Raw genomic sequence first — 16,792 nt, 5'->3', positions numbered from 1 at the left:
TGACATCGAGGTTTTTTTTTTTTTATGACCTTGACCTTCTATATCCTTCATGGGTGTCTGGCCCAGGTGTAATCAGATGACTGCTCTATAACTTTATTTATTGTGGGTCTGAAATGGACATTCAGTCCTCTGTGGCTGCTCATAGGGCTGTCAGAGGGACCAGAGACATTCCTTTCTAAGGAATAGATGGTTCTAGGCTTGGCTGTGAGGCTTTGAGCAAACCCCATTGCCATCTGTTCAGTGAGGAGGCATGGAGCTGCAGTGTCTCCCTGAGGTCCTGGACCTGTGATAGTCCAAATTCTGCTTTGAGGAATTATGCGCTCTTCCCTTTTCCCAGGAGGTGTCATCGTGTGGTACTAACACAAGTTCCCCTATCCCCGGGGTACAGGCAGAGAGAGCAGCTGGTCCTAAAGAAGGAAGGGAGGGCTCACTCAGGGTGGAGCTTTGAGTGGGGGTGATAGAGAATGCTGGGCACAGTCAAGGGAGAGACAGACGGGGAGTTCAGGCCTTCAGCCTGCCCGCAAAGGAGGCTGCAGCCATGGATCCCCTCTCGGTAAGAGACCCTTGCTGCCCTCCCCGCCGCCTTCACCCCAGTCCCAGGGCTCACTGCCCACAGGGACGCAGGGGCAGCCTACCTGCCGGACCTGTAGTGGATACTGCCGTGTGGGTGGGAGAGCCCCCAGCCCTGTCCTGGGCCTAGAAAGAAAGAGCAATGAGGACGGCTGCCTGGCAGCAGAGCAGGACCAAACCGTGCCCAGGAGGAGAGATGCCTTCCAGAGTAGGAGGCAAGTGAGAGCGCTAGGTGGAGGGGAACAGGTTAGGGGCCTACGAGGAGTCCTCTTCACAGAGGAAGGGCTTAGAAAGCCCAGCTTCAAGACCCTCCGTGTGGGCATGTCTGGACCTGTCCTTCAGAGAGATGAGCAGCTGGAAGATGAAGTCAACAAGCTGGGAACTGGCTTCTAGGCAGACTGTGCTGGTGTGGGGTTAGGCTCCTAGTGTGGCCCTGACCACCTGGTCTGTAGGATTTTCATGAGAGTGGGAGTGAGCTGATAACCCCCTCACACACACACACACACACACACACACACACACACACACACACACACTCTCTCTAGCCCTTTGCAGGCATGAATCTACATAATAAAATGGTGAGCAAGGCGGTATGTGTTGCCCACACGTGTTTGGGACAAGGCAGATGTGATAGCTGATGACAAAGGGTTAGAGGTCAGAAGGTAGGTGAGGAAGGCCTCCAGACTAAGGGCTTTGGGAACTCAAGAGCACCCTCCTCTCCCCTCCTCCACCCAGACGCAGCCCAACTGGACTGAGATTGTGAACAAAAAGCTCAAGTTCCCACCCACGCTGCTGGGGGCCATCCAGGAGGGCCAGCTGGGTCTCGTGCAGCAGCTGCTGGAGTCAGGCAGCGACGCCGCCTCGGGGGCTGGGCCCCTGCGGAATGTGGAAGAGTCCGAGGACCGCTCCTGGAGGGAAGCCCTCAACCTGGCCATCCGCCTGGGCCATGAGGCCATCACTGACGTGCTCCTGGCCAACATCAAGTTTGACTTCCGGCAGATCCACGAAGCCCTGCTGGTGGCCGTGGACACGAACCAGCCAGCGGTGGTGCGCCGCCTGCTGGCTCGGCTGGATCGGGAGAAGGGTCGAAAAGTAGACACCAAGTCTTTCTCGCTAGCCTTCTTCGACTCATCAATTGATGGCTCCCGCTTTGCCCCTGGGGTCACTCCACTCACACTAGCCTGCCAGAAGGACCTGTATGAGATTGCCCAGTTGCTCATGGACCAGGGCCACACTATTGCCCGGCCCCACCCAGTTTCCTGTGCCTGCCTTGAGTGCAGCAATGCCCGCCGATATGACCTGCTGAAATTCTCATTATCCCGAATCAACACCTACCGCGGCATCGCAAGCCGGGCCCACCTCTCACTGGCCAGCGAGGATGCCATGCTGGCTGCCTTTCAGCTCAGCCGGGAGCTCAGGCGCCTTGCACGAAAGGAGCCCGAGTTTAAGGTTTGTTTCCCTTTCTGCCCTTTACTCCATCCTGCCCTCCATGCCCGGTGTCTGTTCTTGCCCTGGGACAGGATTGGGCTTTGTGGTGGGTGTTGTAGGAAGTTTGAGAAGTGAGAAGCGGCAGAAGAGGATGCGGTCTCTTGTTCTAAGAGATACAGTTCCATTCTGAAGTAGGCTTTCAATCTAGTGACAGCAGTCACTCCAGGGGCACTTGGCTTATGCAGGGAGGACAGGTCCTGTCCTAGGGGTACTCTAGATCCATCTAAGGTAAGAGAGAAAAATAGAAACAGTTGGACAGACTTAGACATGACATTCAGTAAGCATGTCCCTCTGAGGTACCCCCGAGTTTTCACCTGGAGTGCCGTGTGTGTCGGGGCTCTCAAGCTCGTGATCATGGATAGGCAAAGGGGACAAGATGCTCCCAAGACTTCCAAAGCACAGAAAGCAGAAAAAGAGTGACCTGTGGCCTTTGTGTTCTGGGAAGATTCTTAAGGGAAGAGGCGGGTTAGAGAAGATGGGCAGGGAAGGCAGTTAGGCAAGCCCAAGTTCCCACAAAGGTTTATAATGAGGAGCTGGAGGCGCGACTCGGTCTGTAGAGTGCCTGCCTGCTGTGGATGAGGCCCAGAGTTGATCCCCAGCACTACATGCAGTGGACACGCCTGTGATCCCACCACTTGGGAGGCAAAGACAGAATGATCAGAGTTCAAGATCCTCTTTGGCAAGTTGGAGGCCAGCCTGGAATACATGAGACCCTGTTTCAATGAAACACCCACACACTCGCCAAAAAAAAAACAAGTATGAGGACCTGGGATGGGCCAAAGATACACGAAGCAGAGTATCTATCTGGTCTGGGACCTGGCACTGCACCATCCATTTATCCATCACTGAGTCATTGGCATTCCCTGTGTGCCAGGCCAGACTTGGTCCCCATTCTCAAGACTGTCATTAGGTAGGGAAGCCCATGAGGATATTATGAAGGCCTAGGACAAGATGAGGCCAGAAAGCCGGAAGGATGAAAAGGTCCCCACCACCAAGAAGGAGCAATGCTTTCAGAGGACGTTCCCTTCTCTTAGTAGCCTGTGGAATGGGCAGAGCAGGAATTCTCACCCATACTTTAGAGGTGGACCTGAGGTCTGTAAAAAAAAAAAAAAAAAAAAAAAAAAAAAGTTTCCTGGCTGTGGGACAGTGCTAGAGGTAACCTCGGCCTTCGAAGCCTGGCTTAGATCCTCTCTAGGAAAAACGCCCAAATAAGACAGGGTAGGATGGAAAATAAGCACCCAAGAGCTGCTTACTCTTTTCTGTATCTCCTTCATCCTCCAACACCGACTCCATATAAGGGCGATGCTCAAAAAGATGAACAGAACGAGCACAGGATAAGGGTAAGGGGAGGGCAGGGAGATGGTTCACAGGCAAAAACTCCTGCTGCTTCTGGGCAAGCCCGACGGTCTGAGTTCAGTCCCCAGGACCCACATAAAAGTGGAAAGAGAACCAATTCTACAAAGTTGCCCTGACCTCCGCATGTGTGCTGTGGCAATGTGAACCTGCACACACATCACACACAATAATAGCAATGTTTACAGACAGTGTGGGGAGTCAGTTAGAGAGGGACAGGAATCGGGAGGTAGACAAGTCCAGGGGACAGGCAAAGGCGGTAGGTTTGGGTTGAAGTGCCTGAGTGACAAGGTGGGAATAGCATCGGAGAAGCAAAGCGCCCCGGGAGGACGGATGAGGTAGCAGAGAAGAAAGAAGTCGATGACCCCGTGACATCAGACAGAAGTGACACAGGCCACTGTTTGTAGGGGGGCGGGGACGGGTTGATCTGACGGCACACACGACCTCCTTTCTTTCAGCCTCAGTACATTGCCCTGGAGTCGCTGTGCCAGGACTATGGCTTTGAACTGCTGGGCATGTGCCGGAACCAGAGTGAGGTCACCGCCGTGCTCAATGACATGGGTGAGGACAGTGAGACCGAGCCTGAGGCTGAGGGCCTGGGCCAGGCCTTTGAGGAGGGCATCCCCAACCTGGCAAGACTGCGGCTGGCTGTCAACTACAACCAGAAACAGGTCAGCTGGGCCTACAGCCTGCCCTCCCCACCCTGGCGCCTTGTCCTGCCTCCTCTGAGGCATATCCCGCTTCAGCCTTATGCTATGACTGTCTATCCTCAGGTCTTTCTGAGACTCTGATTCTGAGTACCCTTCCATATGAGCCCTTACCAGCAAGAGGGGAAGTTTCCCATCCCTTCCTGGTTACTTTCAGTCTGAGCACCAGTGGCCCCCCACCCCCACCCCGTCCCTTTGGGGAGCTAGTCACCACTAGGATCCCACACTCAGGTCTCACACAGACGTTTTTCCTCTGGCCTGATGAGTAACTTTGGCCCACACTTACAGCACCTCACCTATATAGCAAGGGGTTAAATGGCTGGTGATTTTTTCCCCTGGCTCTCATTAGATTTCTTTTTTTTTTTTTTTTTTTTTGGTTTTTCGAGACAGGGTTTCTCTGTGTAGATTTGTGCCTTTCCTGGAACTCACTTGGTAGCCTAGGCTGGCCTCAAACTCACAGAGATCCGCCTGCTCTGCCTCCTGAGTGCTGGGATTAAAGGCGTGCGCCACCACCGCCCGGCTTCTCATTAGATTTCTTACCCAGCAGCCACGCTAAAGACAGGATCTCTGTCCGGCCTCCCTCAGCCCCTGACTCCTCCCTCTCATCCACATGAAGACATCCTGACCTACTAGGCACATTACCAACGCTTTCCTGTGTGCCATCTCCACTGAACTGGTCCTCATGACCGGAGACCCATATGCCATGGCCCTCCCCTCCCCAAGATCATTCACGTAGACTCATGGTACATGTACCTGCTGAGGCAGGGAGCACTGGGAATTCTGGGACTTAGACCCCAAGTTCTACCCACTCCTGCCTGGCTTCGATTCAAGAATGTGGGGTGTGAAGAGTCTCGGAGCATCTTCACGTTCAGGTCCTCCACACCGAGGCCTGTGAGGGCCCATGGTCACGTGGTAGGCGAAGCCCCTCTCTTCTGGGTGGGCTGGCACGGAAACGAAATGATGGTTCAGCCTCTGTGGCAGGAAGTAAGGGCTCTGTGTCCAGCCGGCCCCTTTGGCCTTCCTGCGGGGCGGCCATCTCCTCTCACGACTCATCTCTGCTTAGTTTGTAGCACACCCCATCTGCCAGCAAGTCCTGTCTTCCATCTGGTGTGGGAACCTGGCTGGCTGGCGTGGAAGCACCACCATCTGGAAGCTCTTCGTCGCCTTTCTTATCTTCCTCACCATGCCCTTCCTCTGCATCGGCTACTGGCTGGCGCCCAAGTCCCGGGTACGAAGAACAAGATGAGTGATACCTTGCTCTGTGTGCTGGAAGTATACAGGTGGCCTAGGGGGCAGGGACAGGCCTTACAAAAACTGCCAGAGTGTGGCAAGAGAAGGAGTGGAGAGATGCCACTCAGGCCCTGGCTGGGTGGCCCAGTGGTTTCATGAGGCAAGGGGAACAGGTTTAGAATAGTAGTGATGATGAGTTTGAACTTTTCCTGTGGGATCCTCCCCCAAAAAACGGGTGGGGGAGGCAGGAACAACACTGACCTCACATGGTTGTGAAGGAGAAAACAGAAAACATAGAGCCTGGTGCACACCATGTCCTTCTTAGTACTTGCCTAGACGAGTGGGTGAATCTAGAAGATGCAGGCTCACATGGGGGCCAAGCAGTCCAGAGGGCTCCAGGGACAAGTGACCACAGGCCTCCGACAGCCGTGCTTTCCTGTCTCCCCCAAAGCTGGGCCGCCTGCTGAAGATCCCAGTGTTGAAGTTCCTGCTGCACTCGGCCTCCTATCTGTGGTTCCTTATCTTCTTGCTGGGAGAGTCCCTGGCCATGGAGACTCAGTTGAGCACCTTCAAAGGCCGCAGCCAGAGTGTCTGGGAGACTTCACTACACATGATCTGGGTCACGGGTATGTATGAGAGAGCCCTTTACTTGTGGCCAGCTGCCAAGATCCCCGTGGCCAGCTCTGCACTGGGCCCCACTGAGACTTGGTCACACTGAGCAGGCTGATAATTTAGAGTCCCTTCACATCAAGGTCTTAAAATAGAGCTGGGTGGCCGGGCGGTGGTGGCGCACGCCTTTAATCCCAACACTGGGGAGGCAGAGGCAGGCGGATCTCTGTGAGTTCGAGGCCAGCCTGGTCTACAGAGCGACATCCAGGATAGACACCAAAACTACACAAAGAAACCCTGTCTTGAAAAAAAAATAGAACTGGGTGCTGTGGTACACAACTGTAATCCCAACACTCAGGAAGCTAAGGCAAGAGGTTAGCAAAGTCAAAACCAACCAGGGCTACATAGTGAGACTGAGTCTCAAAGGCGTGAGTGGTTAAGATGGTTCCGTGAACAAAAGCACTTGGTGCCAAGCCTGACAACCTGAGTCAGTACCTGAGACGAACCTGGTGGAAAGAGAGAACCAACTCCCACAAGTTGTCCTCTGACCTACACACACACACACACACACACACACACACACACACAAATACATGTTTAAATTAAAAAATAAAATCAAAAGGAGTCTTTAAATATTTGCCTGCTATGATTTGGTGGGGACCGGGAAGAGCAGCGGCCCACCCCCACCCCATGCTGCTTGCTCTCTGAGTGTCACCTGCCGGGCTTCCTGGAGCAGGTCCGTCACTCCTGACATCAGTCTGCACCAGTGAGGGAGTCCTTGTTTTTCCTGAAGGCCTCCTTGCACTTGCGTGGATTAAATGTTTCCTCAGCAATGCCCGGCCCACACCACCTGGCTGTGTCCTGACCCCTCTCTCCTCCCAGGCTTCCTGTGGTTTGAGTGTAAGGAGGTGTGGATCGAGGGCTTGCGCAGCTATCTCCTGGACTGGTGGAACTTCCTGGACGTGGTCATCCTCTCCCTGTACTTGGCATCCTTTGCCCTGCGCCTCCTCCTGGCTGGGCTTGCCTACATGCACTGCCAGGGGGCCTCAGACAGCCCCACCTGCCGCTATTTCACCACTGCTGGTGAGGAGCGTCACCTTTCTCTCTGCTGTGGTGAAACACCCAGCAAATAGCCAGGCGGTGGGGACGCGTGCCTTTAATTCCAGCACTCGGGAGAGGCAGGGGATCTGAGCGTGAGGCCAGCCTGGGCTACAGAGTGAGTTCCAGGACAGCCAAGGCTGCACAGAGAAACCCTACCTTGAAAAAACAAAGAACAAAAAGCAGCTTATGACAGGAAGAGTGTATTTTGGGTCATAGTCCGATGAGAGACAGCACATCCTGGTGAGGAAGACGTGGTGGGTGCAGATGTAGTAGGAAGATGGATGCTGGTGCTTAGATCCATTCCTCCCTTTTCTCATTATAGTCAGTCCAGGACCCCAGTCACATTCCCTCCTCAGGAAACACCTTGACAGAGATAGCTAGAGGTGTGTCTCCTGGGTGATTCTGAATCAGTTCAGCTGATAATAATAGTGATTGGCATCACAGCCCCGCCAGCCCAGCAGGGAGTCCCAAGGCCCTGCGGGGGGTGGGGGGGGGGTTGGTTTTTGGTTTTTTCCTTGGCTCTCAGCCACTGCCCATCCTACCCTGCGCAGAGCGGAGTGAGTGGCGCACAGAGGACCCCCAGTTCTTGGCCGAGGTGCTCTTTGCTGTCACCAGCATGCTGAGCTTCACCCGGCTGGCATACATCCTGCCAGCTCACGAGTCACTGGGCACGCTGCAGATTTCCATTGGCAGGATGATCGACGACATGATCCGGTGGGTACTCTGCTTGTGCTCTCCCTGCCTATGGCTCCTCCCGCACAGACTCGGTCTCCCGAAATCCCTTAGCTCTGTGGGGCACGGGAGTTCCTCTCACAAGGCTGTGAGCTCCACCGATCTCTGAACCCTGGAATCTAGAGGCAGAATGTAAATGTAAACATGCTCTTCTCCTCGGCAGGGAGGGTTACAGCTCCTGCCCTCACCACAACTGCAAAGCAGAAAGAGCCCTTGGTGGGTGTTTCTGATCCCAGTTCTAGAACAACTCTAAGCCTCACTTTTTCCCTCTTTCTTGGAAATTGAGGTCAGAAGGCAAAAAAATAAAATAAATGAAGATCCGGGAAGGCCAACATCTCCTTCCCTGATTCCGTTTCCCAGGGTCTGACTTGTAGGATGGGGACCTGCTCTGATCCTTCCATGTCCTACTCCCCACCAGGTTCATGTTCATCCTCATGATCATCCTGACTGCCTTCCTCTGTGGCCTCAACAACATCTATGTGCCGTACCAGGAGACCGAGCAGCTGGGCAAGTACGCTGAGGCTGGGGGATGGACATCTTAAGGCATCTTTCTCCTTCCCTTGTTGGTTCACTCAGCTAACTCTCTTATTTGCCCAAGGCTCATTGATTCACTCTGATGGTTACTAATTTATTTGATTACACATTCGTCTGTTTCCAACCCTTCTGTTTGAAAAATGTTGATCTTATGAAAATATTAAATGGAGAGATTCACCCACGCCCTTCACTGGACATCCACACCTTTCTTCACTGGGCACCCACGCCCTTCACTGGGCACCCACACCCTTCACTGGGCACCCATGTCCTTCACTGGGCACCCACACCCTTCACATGGTGTCTCTGCTCATTGTTTTGCTACCACTTGCTTGATCTGTTTCTGTTTTTTTTTTTTCTCATGCAACACTTTTTTGCTTGTTTGTTTTTGAGACAGGATTTAACTATGTAGCTATAGCTGTTCTGGAGCTTGCTATGTAGACCAGGCTGGCCCCGTATTCACAGAGATCTGCCTACCCTCTTCCTCTCCAAGTGCTGGATTAAAGGTGTGCACCACCACCCCCTACTATCTCTTGCAATACTTAAAAGTTGTAAATGTCCCGACATTTTAGTCCCAAATAGTTTGAGATGTCTCCTAGGAACGTGATCACAAACCACTATCCTACCAAAAACTTTAGTATCAATTTTATAAAATTGCTTACTATGCAGCCCTTGTTCAAATTTTCCTGTGACTCTATTAAAAAATCCCATGTGTAGGGCTGGAGAGATGGCTCAGCGGTTAAGAGCACTGGCTGCTCTTCCAGAGGTCCTGAGTTCAGTTCCCAGCAACCACATGGTGGCTTACAACCATCTGTAATGAGATCTGGTGCCCTCTTCTGGCCTGCAGACAGAACACTGTATACGTAATAAATAAATAAATCTTAAAAAAAAAAAATCCCATGTGTAGAAGCTGAGGATGCAGCTCAGTTGGTAGAATGCTTGCCTAGCATGCATGAAACCCTGGGTTTGTCCCAGCACTATATAATAACTGGGATGGTGGCACCTACTTGTGATCCCAGCAATTAGGAGATTGAAGCAAGAGGATCAGAAGTAACCCTTGGTAATGAAATTATCACGGTAATCCTTGGCTATGAAATGACTTTGAGCCAGCCTTGGATACAGAAGACCCACCTCAAAACAAAACAAAACAAAACCCTAAAACCCCATGTGTACCCTAAAACCATGCACTGACGACACTTTGCTGTAGCCCAGACCATCTCCACGTGTACCTTTTGTGTGTGTCTTGAATGACCAATGAACTGATTTATAATCTACAGTTGGCATTTATTTTCTTGTGACTAAATTCAAGGTAAAGAGTTTAGGCAGGATGAGGCTAAAGAGATTGCTCAGTGGTTGAGAGTGCTTACTGCAGCCGGGTGGTGGTGGTGCCTGACTTTAATCACAGCACTTGGGAGGCAGAGGCAGGCAGATCTCAGTGAGTTCAAGGCCAGCCTGGCCTACACAGTGAGTTCCAGGACAACCAAGACTATTGCACAGAGAAACCCTGTCTCAAAAAAACGGGGAGAGAGAGAGAGAGAGAGAGAGAGAGAGAGAGAGAGAGAGCGAGCGAGCTGGGGACCTGGGTTTAGATCCCAGTACTGGCTCACAACTACTTGTAAAGTTAGTTCCAGGGCATCTAACACTGCCTTTATGCACATAAACTCACCCAGTCTCACACACAAACACATTCAATTAATTAATTGAAAGAGTTTGGGTGAGAACGGAACTTGGCTAACAAGCACTTTCCATTGCTTCACATTAGGGGAGTGTGGTGTGGCTTGACCCTTGGTCAAGAACACCTCTCCATTGTAAAGGCAACAGAGAAGCCCTTTTACTAACAGATAGGTGTTCTGACATACTACAGCTAGACTGCTTACAGTCTGTACCCACTGGATTTAATATCCATGGACAATCTTGAGGGTCAGTGGGGTTTGAGATAGGTTCTCAAGTAGCCCAGGCTAGCCTTGGACCCGATGTGTAACTGAGGATGATCTTGAACTCCTGATCGCCCTGTCTTCACCCCAAGTGCTGGAATTCCAGGCATGTACCACCCTACCCAGCCACAGATGATTCTTACCTGAATCAGTCTCTACAGTGGTCATTTTGAGATAGTGACTTTCCACATCTATCAGTTGTTTGACATTTCTTATCTTGCATCCTTCTAAAGGAGTACTTGCTCCCAGCTGTGCATGGTGGTGCATGCCTACAATCCCAGTGCTGGAAGTAGAGGCAGGGGGTTCACAAGTTCAAGGTCATCCTCTGCTGTTTAACAAGTTTGAGGCTAGCTCAGGCTGCATAAGACTTTGTTCCAAAAAGAGAAAGAGCTAATGAGAGAGCTCAGTAGGTGAAGGAGCTTGCTCATAAGCCTGGTGACCTCAGTTGGGGCCCCAGGAGCCACATGGTGAAGGGAAAGAACTGACTCCCAAAAGTTGCCTGACGTCCACACCTGTGCTGTGGCATTCTCAAAGCACACACACATACAGGCACGAACGTGCACACACAGAAACAGGTAAAAATAAGTAAATGTAAACCATTTTTAGAAGTATTTTGACTAAGGGTGCTGGAGAGATGGCTCAGAGGTTCAGAGCACTGGCTGCTCTTCCAGAGGATCTGAGTTCAATTCCCAGCAACCTCGTGGTGGCTCACAACCATCTGTAATGAGATCTGGTGCCCCCTTCTGGTATACAGGCATACATACAGGCAGAACACTGTATACATAATAAATATATTTATATAAAAAAAGTATTTTGACTGGGAGGGGGGCTGGAGAAATGGCCCAGCAATTAAGAGCTGCTCTTCCAAACAACCTGTGTTCAATTCCCAGCACCCACATGGCAGCTCACAACTGTGTGTAATTCCAGATCCAGGGGATCCGACACCTTCACACAGACACACATACAGGCAGAACCCCAATAAAGAAACCAAAAGTATTTGGGCAGCTCTCAGGTGAGGTAAATGGTAGGCATATGGCTGAGGGTAACCAGGAGTATTAAAAGTTAGTGAGTAGAGGTGTAGCAGATTAGGTCGTATTTAGGAAGATCTCCTTTGGTGCCATGTGGAGGGCAGAGTGACAAAAGACAGATGCAGGGAATGAGATGCCTTCCCCACAAAATGCGAAGGGCAGGTTAGTGCAGGCAGGACGGTGAGCTCTGGATGAGCTGGGGGTCCATGGGAAAGGCAGATCAGGAGGGCTTCCTGGAAGAGGAGTCACCGGGGCCGCTGCCTCTCCTCCACACCACACATCCTCTCCCACCCAGGAACTTGTCTTCATGCCTTCCTCTTTTAGCTCTCTGCTTTGCAGTCACAGCAACCAACATGATCTTTCCAAATGTAATTCAGGTGTCCCCCCTTGTCCGGAACTCTTCATAGATTCCCGTGGTTGGAGGGACGTGGTAGTCTTTAGTCCTACTGGATGAGGCCCTGTATCTGTGTGGTCCCCAACAGCCTCTCACAAGCCGTTCTCTCTTCTTACATCCCACCCTCACCCTTACCTCCCCAGAACACAAGGGCCTTGAAGACAGGATTCTGCTTCTTATACACCACTGTGTCCTTAGCACCCTGCCACTGCTCTTCGTTCCTAAATACTGGCTGACCAAAAGAATAAAGGGGGAGGGGCTGGAGAGTGGCTCAGCAGTTAAGGCCTTCCCGCTCTCACAGAGGACTCAGGGTTGGCTCCCAGCACCAGACTATCTGTAACTCCAGTTTGTCGTGATATATTTGCCCTAATAAATTTGCCTGAAGATCAGAAAACAGAACAAGCCACTGAATTAAACATAGATGCCAGGCAGTGGTGGCACACACCTTTAATCCTAGCACTAGGAAGGCTGAGACAGGAAATGATGTGGGTAGACAGAGAAAGGTATATAAAGCGTGAGGAGACAGGCACTAAAGTCTTTCGGCAGAGGAAAGCTGTTCAAGCTGAGGAGTCCTCGAAGTAAGAGGTGGCTTATTCCTTTGTCTCTGATCTTCAGGCAAATTTATTAGAATATATAATATATCACTACATTTCCCATTTTTTGTCTAAAATAATAAAAGAAGGTTATAACTAATATAAGAAAAAGTAAATACAAGCCGGGCGGTGGTGGCGCACGCCTTTAATCCCAGCACTCGGGAGGCAGAGGCAGGAGGATCTCTGTGAGTTCAAGGCCAGCCTGGGCTACCAAGTGAGTTCCAGGAAAGGCGCAAAGCTACACAGAGAAACCCTGTCTCGAAAAACCAAAAAAAAAAAAAAAAAAAAAAAAAAAAAAAAAAAAAGTAAATACAATATAAGTAATATAAGAAAAAGTAAATAAGTATATGCAACATATATATTCAAGAATTACAGGGGTTGGGGATTTAGCTCAGTGGTAGAGCGCTTGCCTAGCAAGCACAAGGCCCTGGGTTTGGTCCTTAGCTCCTGAAAATTAAAAAAATTTAAAAAAAAATTACATTAACAATGTCCAGTCCATTAACATTTGACAGATTAAGAAAAAATACTCCATTCTTTATCCTATTTTGGTGAGTCCAAAATGTTGTACTTAATTCACTTTCTATCCTAACTTGTATTATCAACCGAATACTATCTTTTGATATCTTTCAAACTTATATACTTTACCAGTTTCAGGGATCCACTGCTTCTTCTGACCTCTGCGGCCTCTTGCATACACACGGTGCACTTCCATACACTCACACACACACATATACTCATAAAAAATATGCAAAATAAAATATACGCATACAAAATAAAATAAAAATTTAAATAAAGGTTGATGCTAAGAAATGGCAAATGTCTGTAAGGCTAGCCCAAAAGGCTTCATGGACACAGAGCACCTTTGTCTGAGTCTTCAGGGGCGGGGAGTGTGTCCGGGTGGAAGCCAGGCTTCTCTCCCAGCCCTACCCCCACTTTCCTGTCCTTTGCTTGCCCCCACCACGCCAGTTTCAACGAAACGTTCCAGTTTCTCTTCTGGACCATGTTCGGCATGGAAGAGCACAAAGTGGTGGACATGCCTCAGTTCCTGGTGCCCGAGTTCGTGGGCCGGGCCCTGTACGGCATTTTCACCATCGTGATGGTCATTGTGCTGCTCAACATGCTCATTGCCATGATCACCAACTCCTTCCAGAAAATTGAGGTGGGTAACCCGAGCCAGGCTGGCCAGGGAGTGTGTGTGTGTGTGGGGGGGGTTGGGAGGAATAGGGCGCCAAGACCCCTGGGTACCTGCCCTGCTCCCACTACTGCTTGATGGTTTGGACAAACTCCCTCCGTACAAGGGTCTCAGAACTGCTGTTGCTGTCACCAGGCGCCAGGTCTAGTGCTCTTTGCAGTGTTTTCTTGGTGGTGGTGGTGGTGGTGGTGGTGGTGGTGGTGGTGGTGGTAGCCATTTGGAGGCAGTGTAGAAGAGTAAGTGGGACACAAGAAGGAAGTGCCTGGGTTGAGTCTGCAGACTGGAGAACGGACTGAGCAGCATCCGGAAATTAGAGAGAGAGAATGGGAAAGGGAAGCGTTCCAGGAAAATGTGGGTGATCGATGGGGGTAGGAATAAGAACAAGAAGAAAGTGGTGGGCACACTGGAGAATAACGGATGGGAAGACAAGAGAGGCGGGGTGGGTGGGCAAGGGGGCCGGTGCCAGCATGGACCCCGCACAGCCCCCTGCCTCGTGCTCCCCAGGATGATGCTGATGTGGAGTGGAAGTTTGCTCGCTCCAAGCTCTACCTGTCCTACTTCCGGGAAGGCTTGACGCTGCCTGTACCCTTCAACATCCTGCCCTCCCCGAAGGCTGCCTTCTACCTTGTCAGGTGACGGCCTCCGCTCTTGCCCTGTACACCACCCAGCTCCTGCCCCGCTCTCCCAGGCCCTGTCCCTGGCTAACTTCTTTTCACCATGGTAATCTCTCAGGAGAATCTTCTGGTTCATTTGCTGTTGCTCCTCCTGCTGCAAAGCCAAGAAGTCCGACTACCCGCCCATCCCAACCTTTGTGAGTACCTTCTCAGCCTCGGAATTATCCAAGCCACTGGTATGTCCCCAGAGAGCCTGCCCCCGGTTCCCACTCTCACACAGCCTCCGTTTTCATCTTCCTGCTTCTGGCTGGGTCCTGCATTTCCAGTCCCACATCCTGCAGCCTAAACATGATTCCATGATTCCATGCCCCCTCCCTCCCAAGCCTGAGTTCCAGACAACCAGACTCTAAGAGACGTTTGGGTAATTTAAACAGCATATGGATGGAAAAAGCCTCCTGAGGATGAGCAGGTGGACAGGGAGAAAGAGGCAGCTGGGCACGAGAGCTTTTCTAATTTGGGTCATTGCTGCCAGTTCCACCGGGGCCTTTCCTTCCCACTCTACTCCCACCCTGGCCTTCACCACACACACTGTCTGCCTCGCCTAGTTGGCTGCCGTCTATTATCCCCCAGGACTGCGCTGTAGGAGACAGTCCAGGGACAGGAAGCTTGCATAGATTTTGCCTTTCTCCTTTATTCATAGTCAAGAGAGATGTTGAAGGAAGTAGAGAGAGAATTCACTGTGTCTTCCATTGCAGACCAACCCTGGGGCAAGGGCAGGGCCTGGGGAAGGAGAACATGGATCCTACCGCCTTCGGGTTATCAAGGCTCTGGTGCAGCGCTACATAGAGACTGCCCGGCGCGAGTTTGAGGAGGCCCGGAGGAAAGGTCCAGTTCCCACCTCTAATCCTTCCCCCATTGCTGGTCATGGCTCTCCTGGGAGGGGTGCCCCACACCCAGACTCACCCTCCTGACTCAGTCCCGTCCTTTCTGCCCTTAGAAGCCACAGCTTGCCAGCCAGCTCAGTGACTCAGTTACTCTGCCTTCCTGTCTTACTAAGTTTCCTAGACTAGTCTTGGACTCACTTTGAAGCCTAGGCTGGCTTTGAACTCTCCATCTTCTTTCCTCAGTCTCCCAACTAGATGGGATCACAGGCCTGCACCAAGCCCAGCTAAGGCTTTCCTTCTTTTTTTTTTTTTTTTTTTTGTTTGTTTGTTTTTTAGATTTATTTATTTATCATAATACAGTGTTCTGTCTGCAGGCCAGAAGAGGGCACCAGATCTCATTACAGATAGTTATGAGCCACCATGTGGTTGCTGGGAATTGAACTCAGGACGTCTGGAAGAGCAGCCAGTGCTTCTAACCTCTGAGCCATCTCTCCAGCCACCCCCCCCCCTTTTTAATTTTTATTTTTAATGTGCATTGGTATTTTGCCATGGGTGTTGGGTCACCTGAAACTGGAGTTGCAGACAGGTGTAAGCTGTCATATGGGTGCTGGGAATTGAACTCAGGACCTCTGGAAGAGCAACCAGTGCTCTTAACCTCTGAGCCATCTCTCCAGCCCCAAGGCTTTCCTTCTTTGTTGCTGCCCTTCACCAATGCTCACACTCACCTGCACAGCCTCTCTACCCTCCTGACCCCTCCGTCCTTCCAGCCCTTCCTTAGGATCCAGACAGGGTGGCCTGGCTTCAGTAGGGTGGGGTGGGGGTAGACGGAAGAGGTGCTGACAGGCTCACCTTCCGAAAGACCTCTCTGTCCTGATTTATCTCAGACCTGGGCACCAGACTGACAGAGCTGACCAAGACTGTGTCTCGACTGCAAAGCGAGGTGGCCAGCGTGCAGAAGACTCTGGCGGCAGGCGGGACACCTCGGCCCCCCGATGGCGCTAGCATCCTCAGTCGTTACATCACCCGAGTGCGCAACAGCTTCCAGAATCTGGGCCCCCCCACCCCTGAGACCCCAGCAGAGCTGACCATGCCAGGGATTGTGGAGACCGAGGTCTCTTTAGGAGCTGGCCTCGATGTCATCGGAGAGGCTGAGACTCCAGCGTCTGGAGAGCCCGGCCACTCCTCCCCTGCTGATGTGCTGGTGCACAGGGAGCAAGATGCAGAGGGGGCAGGGGACCTGCCCCTGGAGGAAGGCCTGGAGACCAAGTGTGACTCCTAACACAACAGGAGGGTCTCCTCTGTCACTGAGTGCAGCAGCCTTCTTGGATAGAGCAAGGGTCTCATAAGTAGAAGATCATGGTGTTTCTTTGCCTCAGTAAAATTTCGGCTGTGGAAGTCAGGTAGCAATCCCCACCTCTTGATGTCCTAAGATCCCTTCTTTGACTTCCCTCTAAAATGAACCCCATGTGAGAAGAGCAGAAACAGCTTGCTTTGGGATCTAGAGTTTAGAATCCTACTTTGGGGTTTCTTAGGTCTTTAGTAGAAAGAGTTCTGGCCTAGGAGGCTGGAGGCCTGAGAGTTGGGGGTGGGGGTGGGGGCTGAGAGTGGGGAGGCCTGAAAGTGAGGGGGCCTGGATTGGAGAGGCCTGGGAGGCCTGGAGGTGGTGCCCTTCCTTGGCCCTGGATTTCTCATAGACCAACAGGACTGGGAGTCCATCTATTCTGCCTTAAAGGCAGCCATGAGGCCCTCTGGCTGTTCAAAAGCTCCAGGTGCAGAGGTTAAAGTGTTTGACCAAGAGGATCGGGAAGTTAGTTTTCAGTCCCCGACTTTCA

General features: G+C 51.6%; 1 protein-coding gene across 1 annotated transcript; it reads left to right on the top strand.

Moving 5' to 3' along the window:
• The first annotated feature begins 53 nt into the window (after positions 1-53).
• On the top strand, positions 54-16,538 carry LOC114706660 (short transient receptor potential channel 2). The gene is made up of 12 exons (XM_037196866.1): positions 54-2,019; positions 3,870-4,082; positions 5,182-5,346; positions 5,800-5,974; positions 6,840-7,040; positions 7,610-7,772; positions 8,209-8,301; positions 13,237-13,429; positions 13,967-14,094; positions 14,195-14,273; positions 14,832-14,961; positions 15,845-16,538. Exons 1-12 carry the CDS (start codon positions 1,789-1,791, stop codon positions 16,237-16,239), a joined length of 2,166 nt encoding a protein of 721 aa, XP_037052761.1. The 5' UTR covers positions 54-1,788; the 3' UTR covers positions 16,240-16,538.
• Positions 16,539-16,792: the final 254 nt, after the last annotated feature.

The sequence above is a fragment of the Peromyscus leucopus genome, chromosome 1 (assembly GCF_004664715.2).
Source record: "Peromyscus leucopus breed LL Stock chromosome 1, UCI_PerLeu_2.1, whole genome shotgun sequence".
In the NCBI taxonomy this organism is placed as follows: domain Eukaryota; kingdom Metazoa; phylum Chordata; class Mammalia; order Rodentia; family Cricetidae; genus Peromyscus; species Peromyscus leucopus.
This window is presented reverse-complemented; position numbering and strand designations above follow the sequence as displayed.

Coding starts and splice junctions, on each gene's coding strand:
- LOC114706660 (XM_037196866.1), top strand. CDS start 1,789: ATGGACCAGGGCCACACTATTGCCCGGCCCCACCCAGTTTCCTGTGCC. Junction 8,302..13,236: donor GAGACCGAGCAGCTGGGCAA/GTACGCTGAGGC, acceptor CCACCACGCCAG/TTTCAACGAAACGTTCCAGT. Junction 14,095..14,194: donor GCTGCCTTCTACCTTGTCAG/GTGACGGCCTCC, acceptor GTAATCTCTCAG/GAGAATCTTCTGGTTCATTT.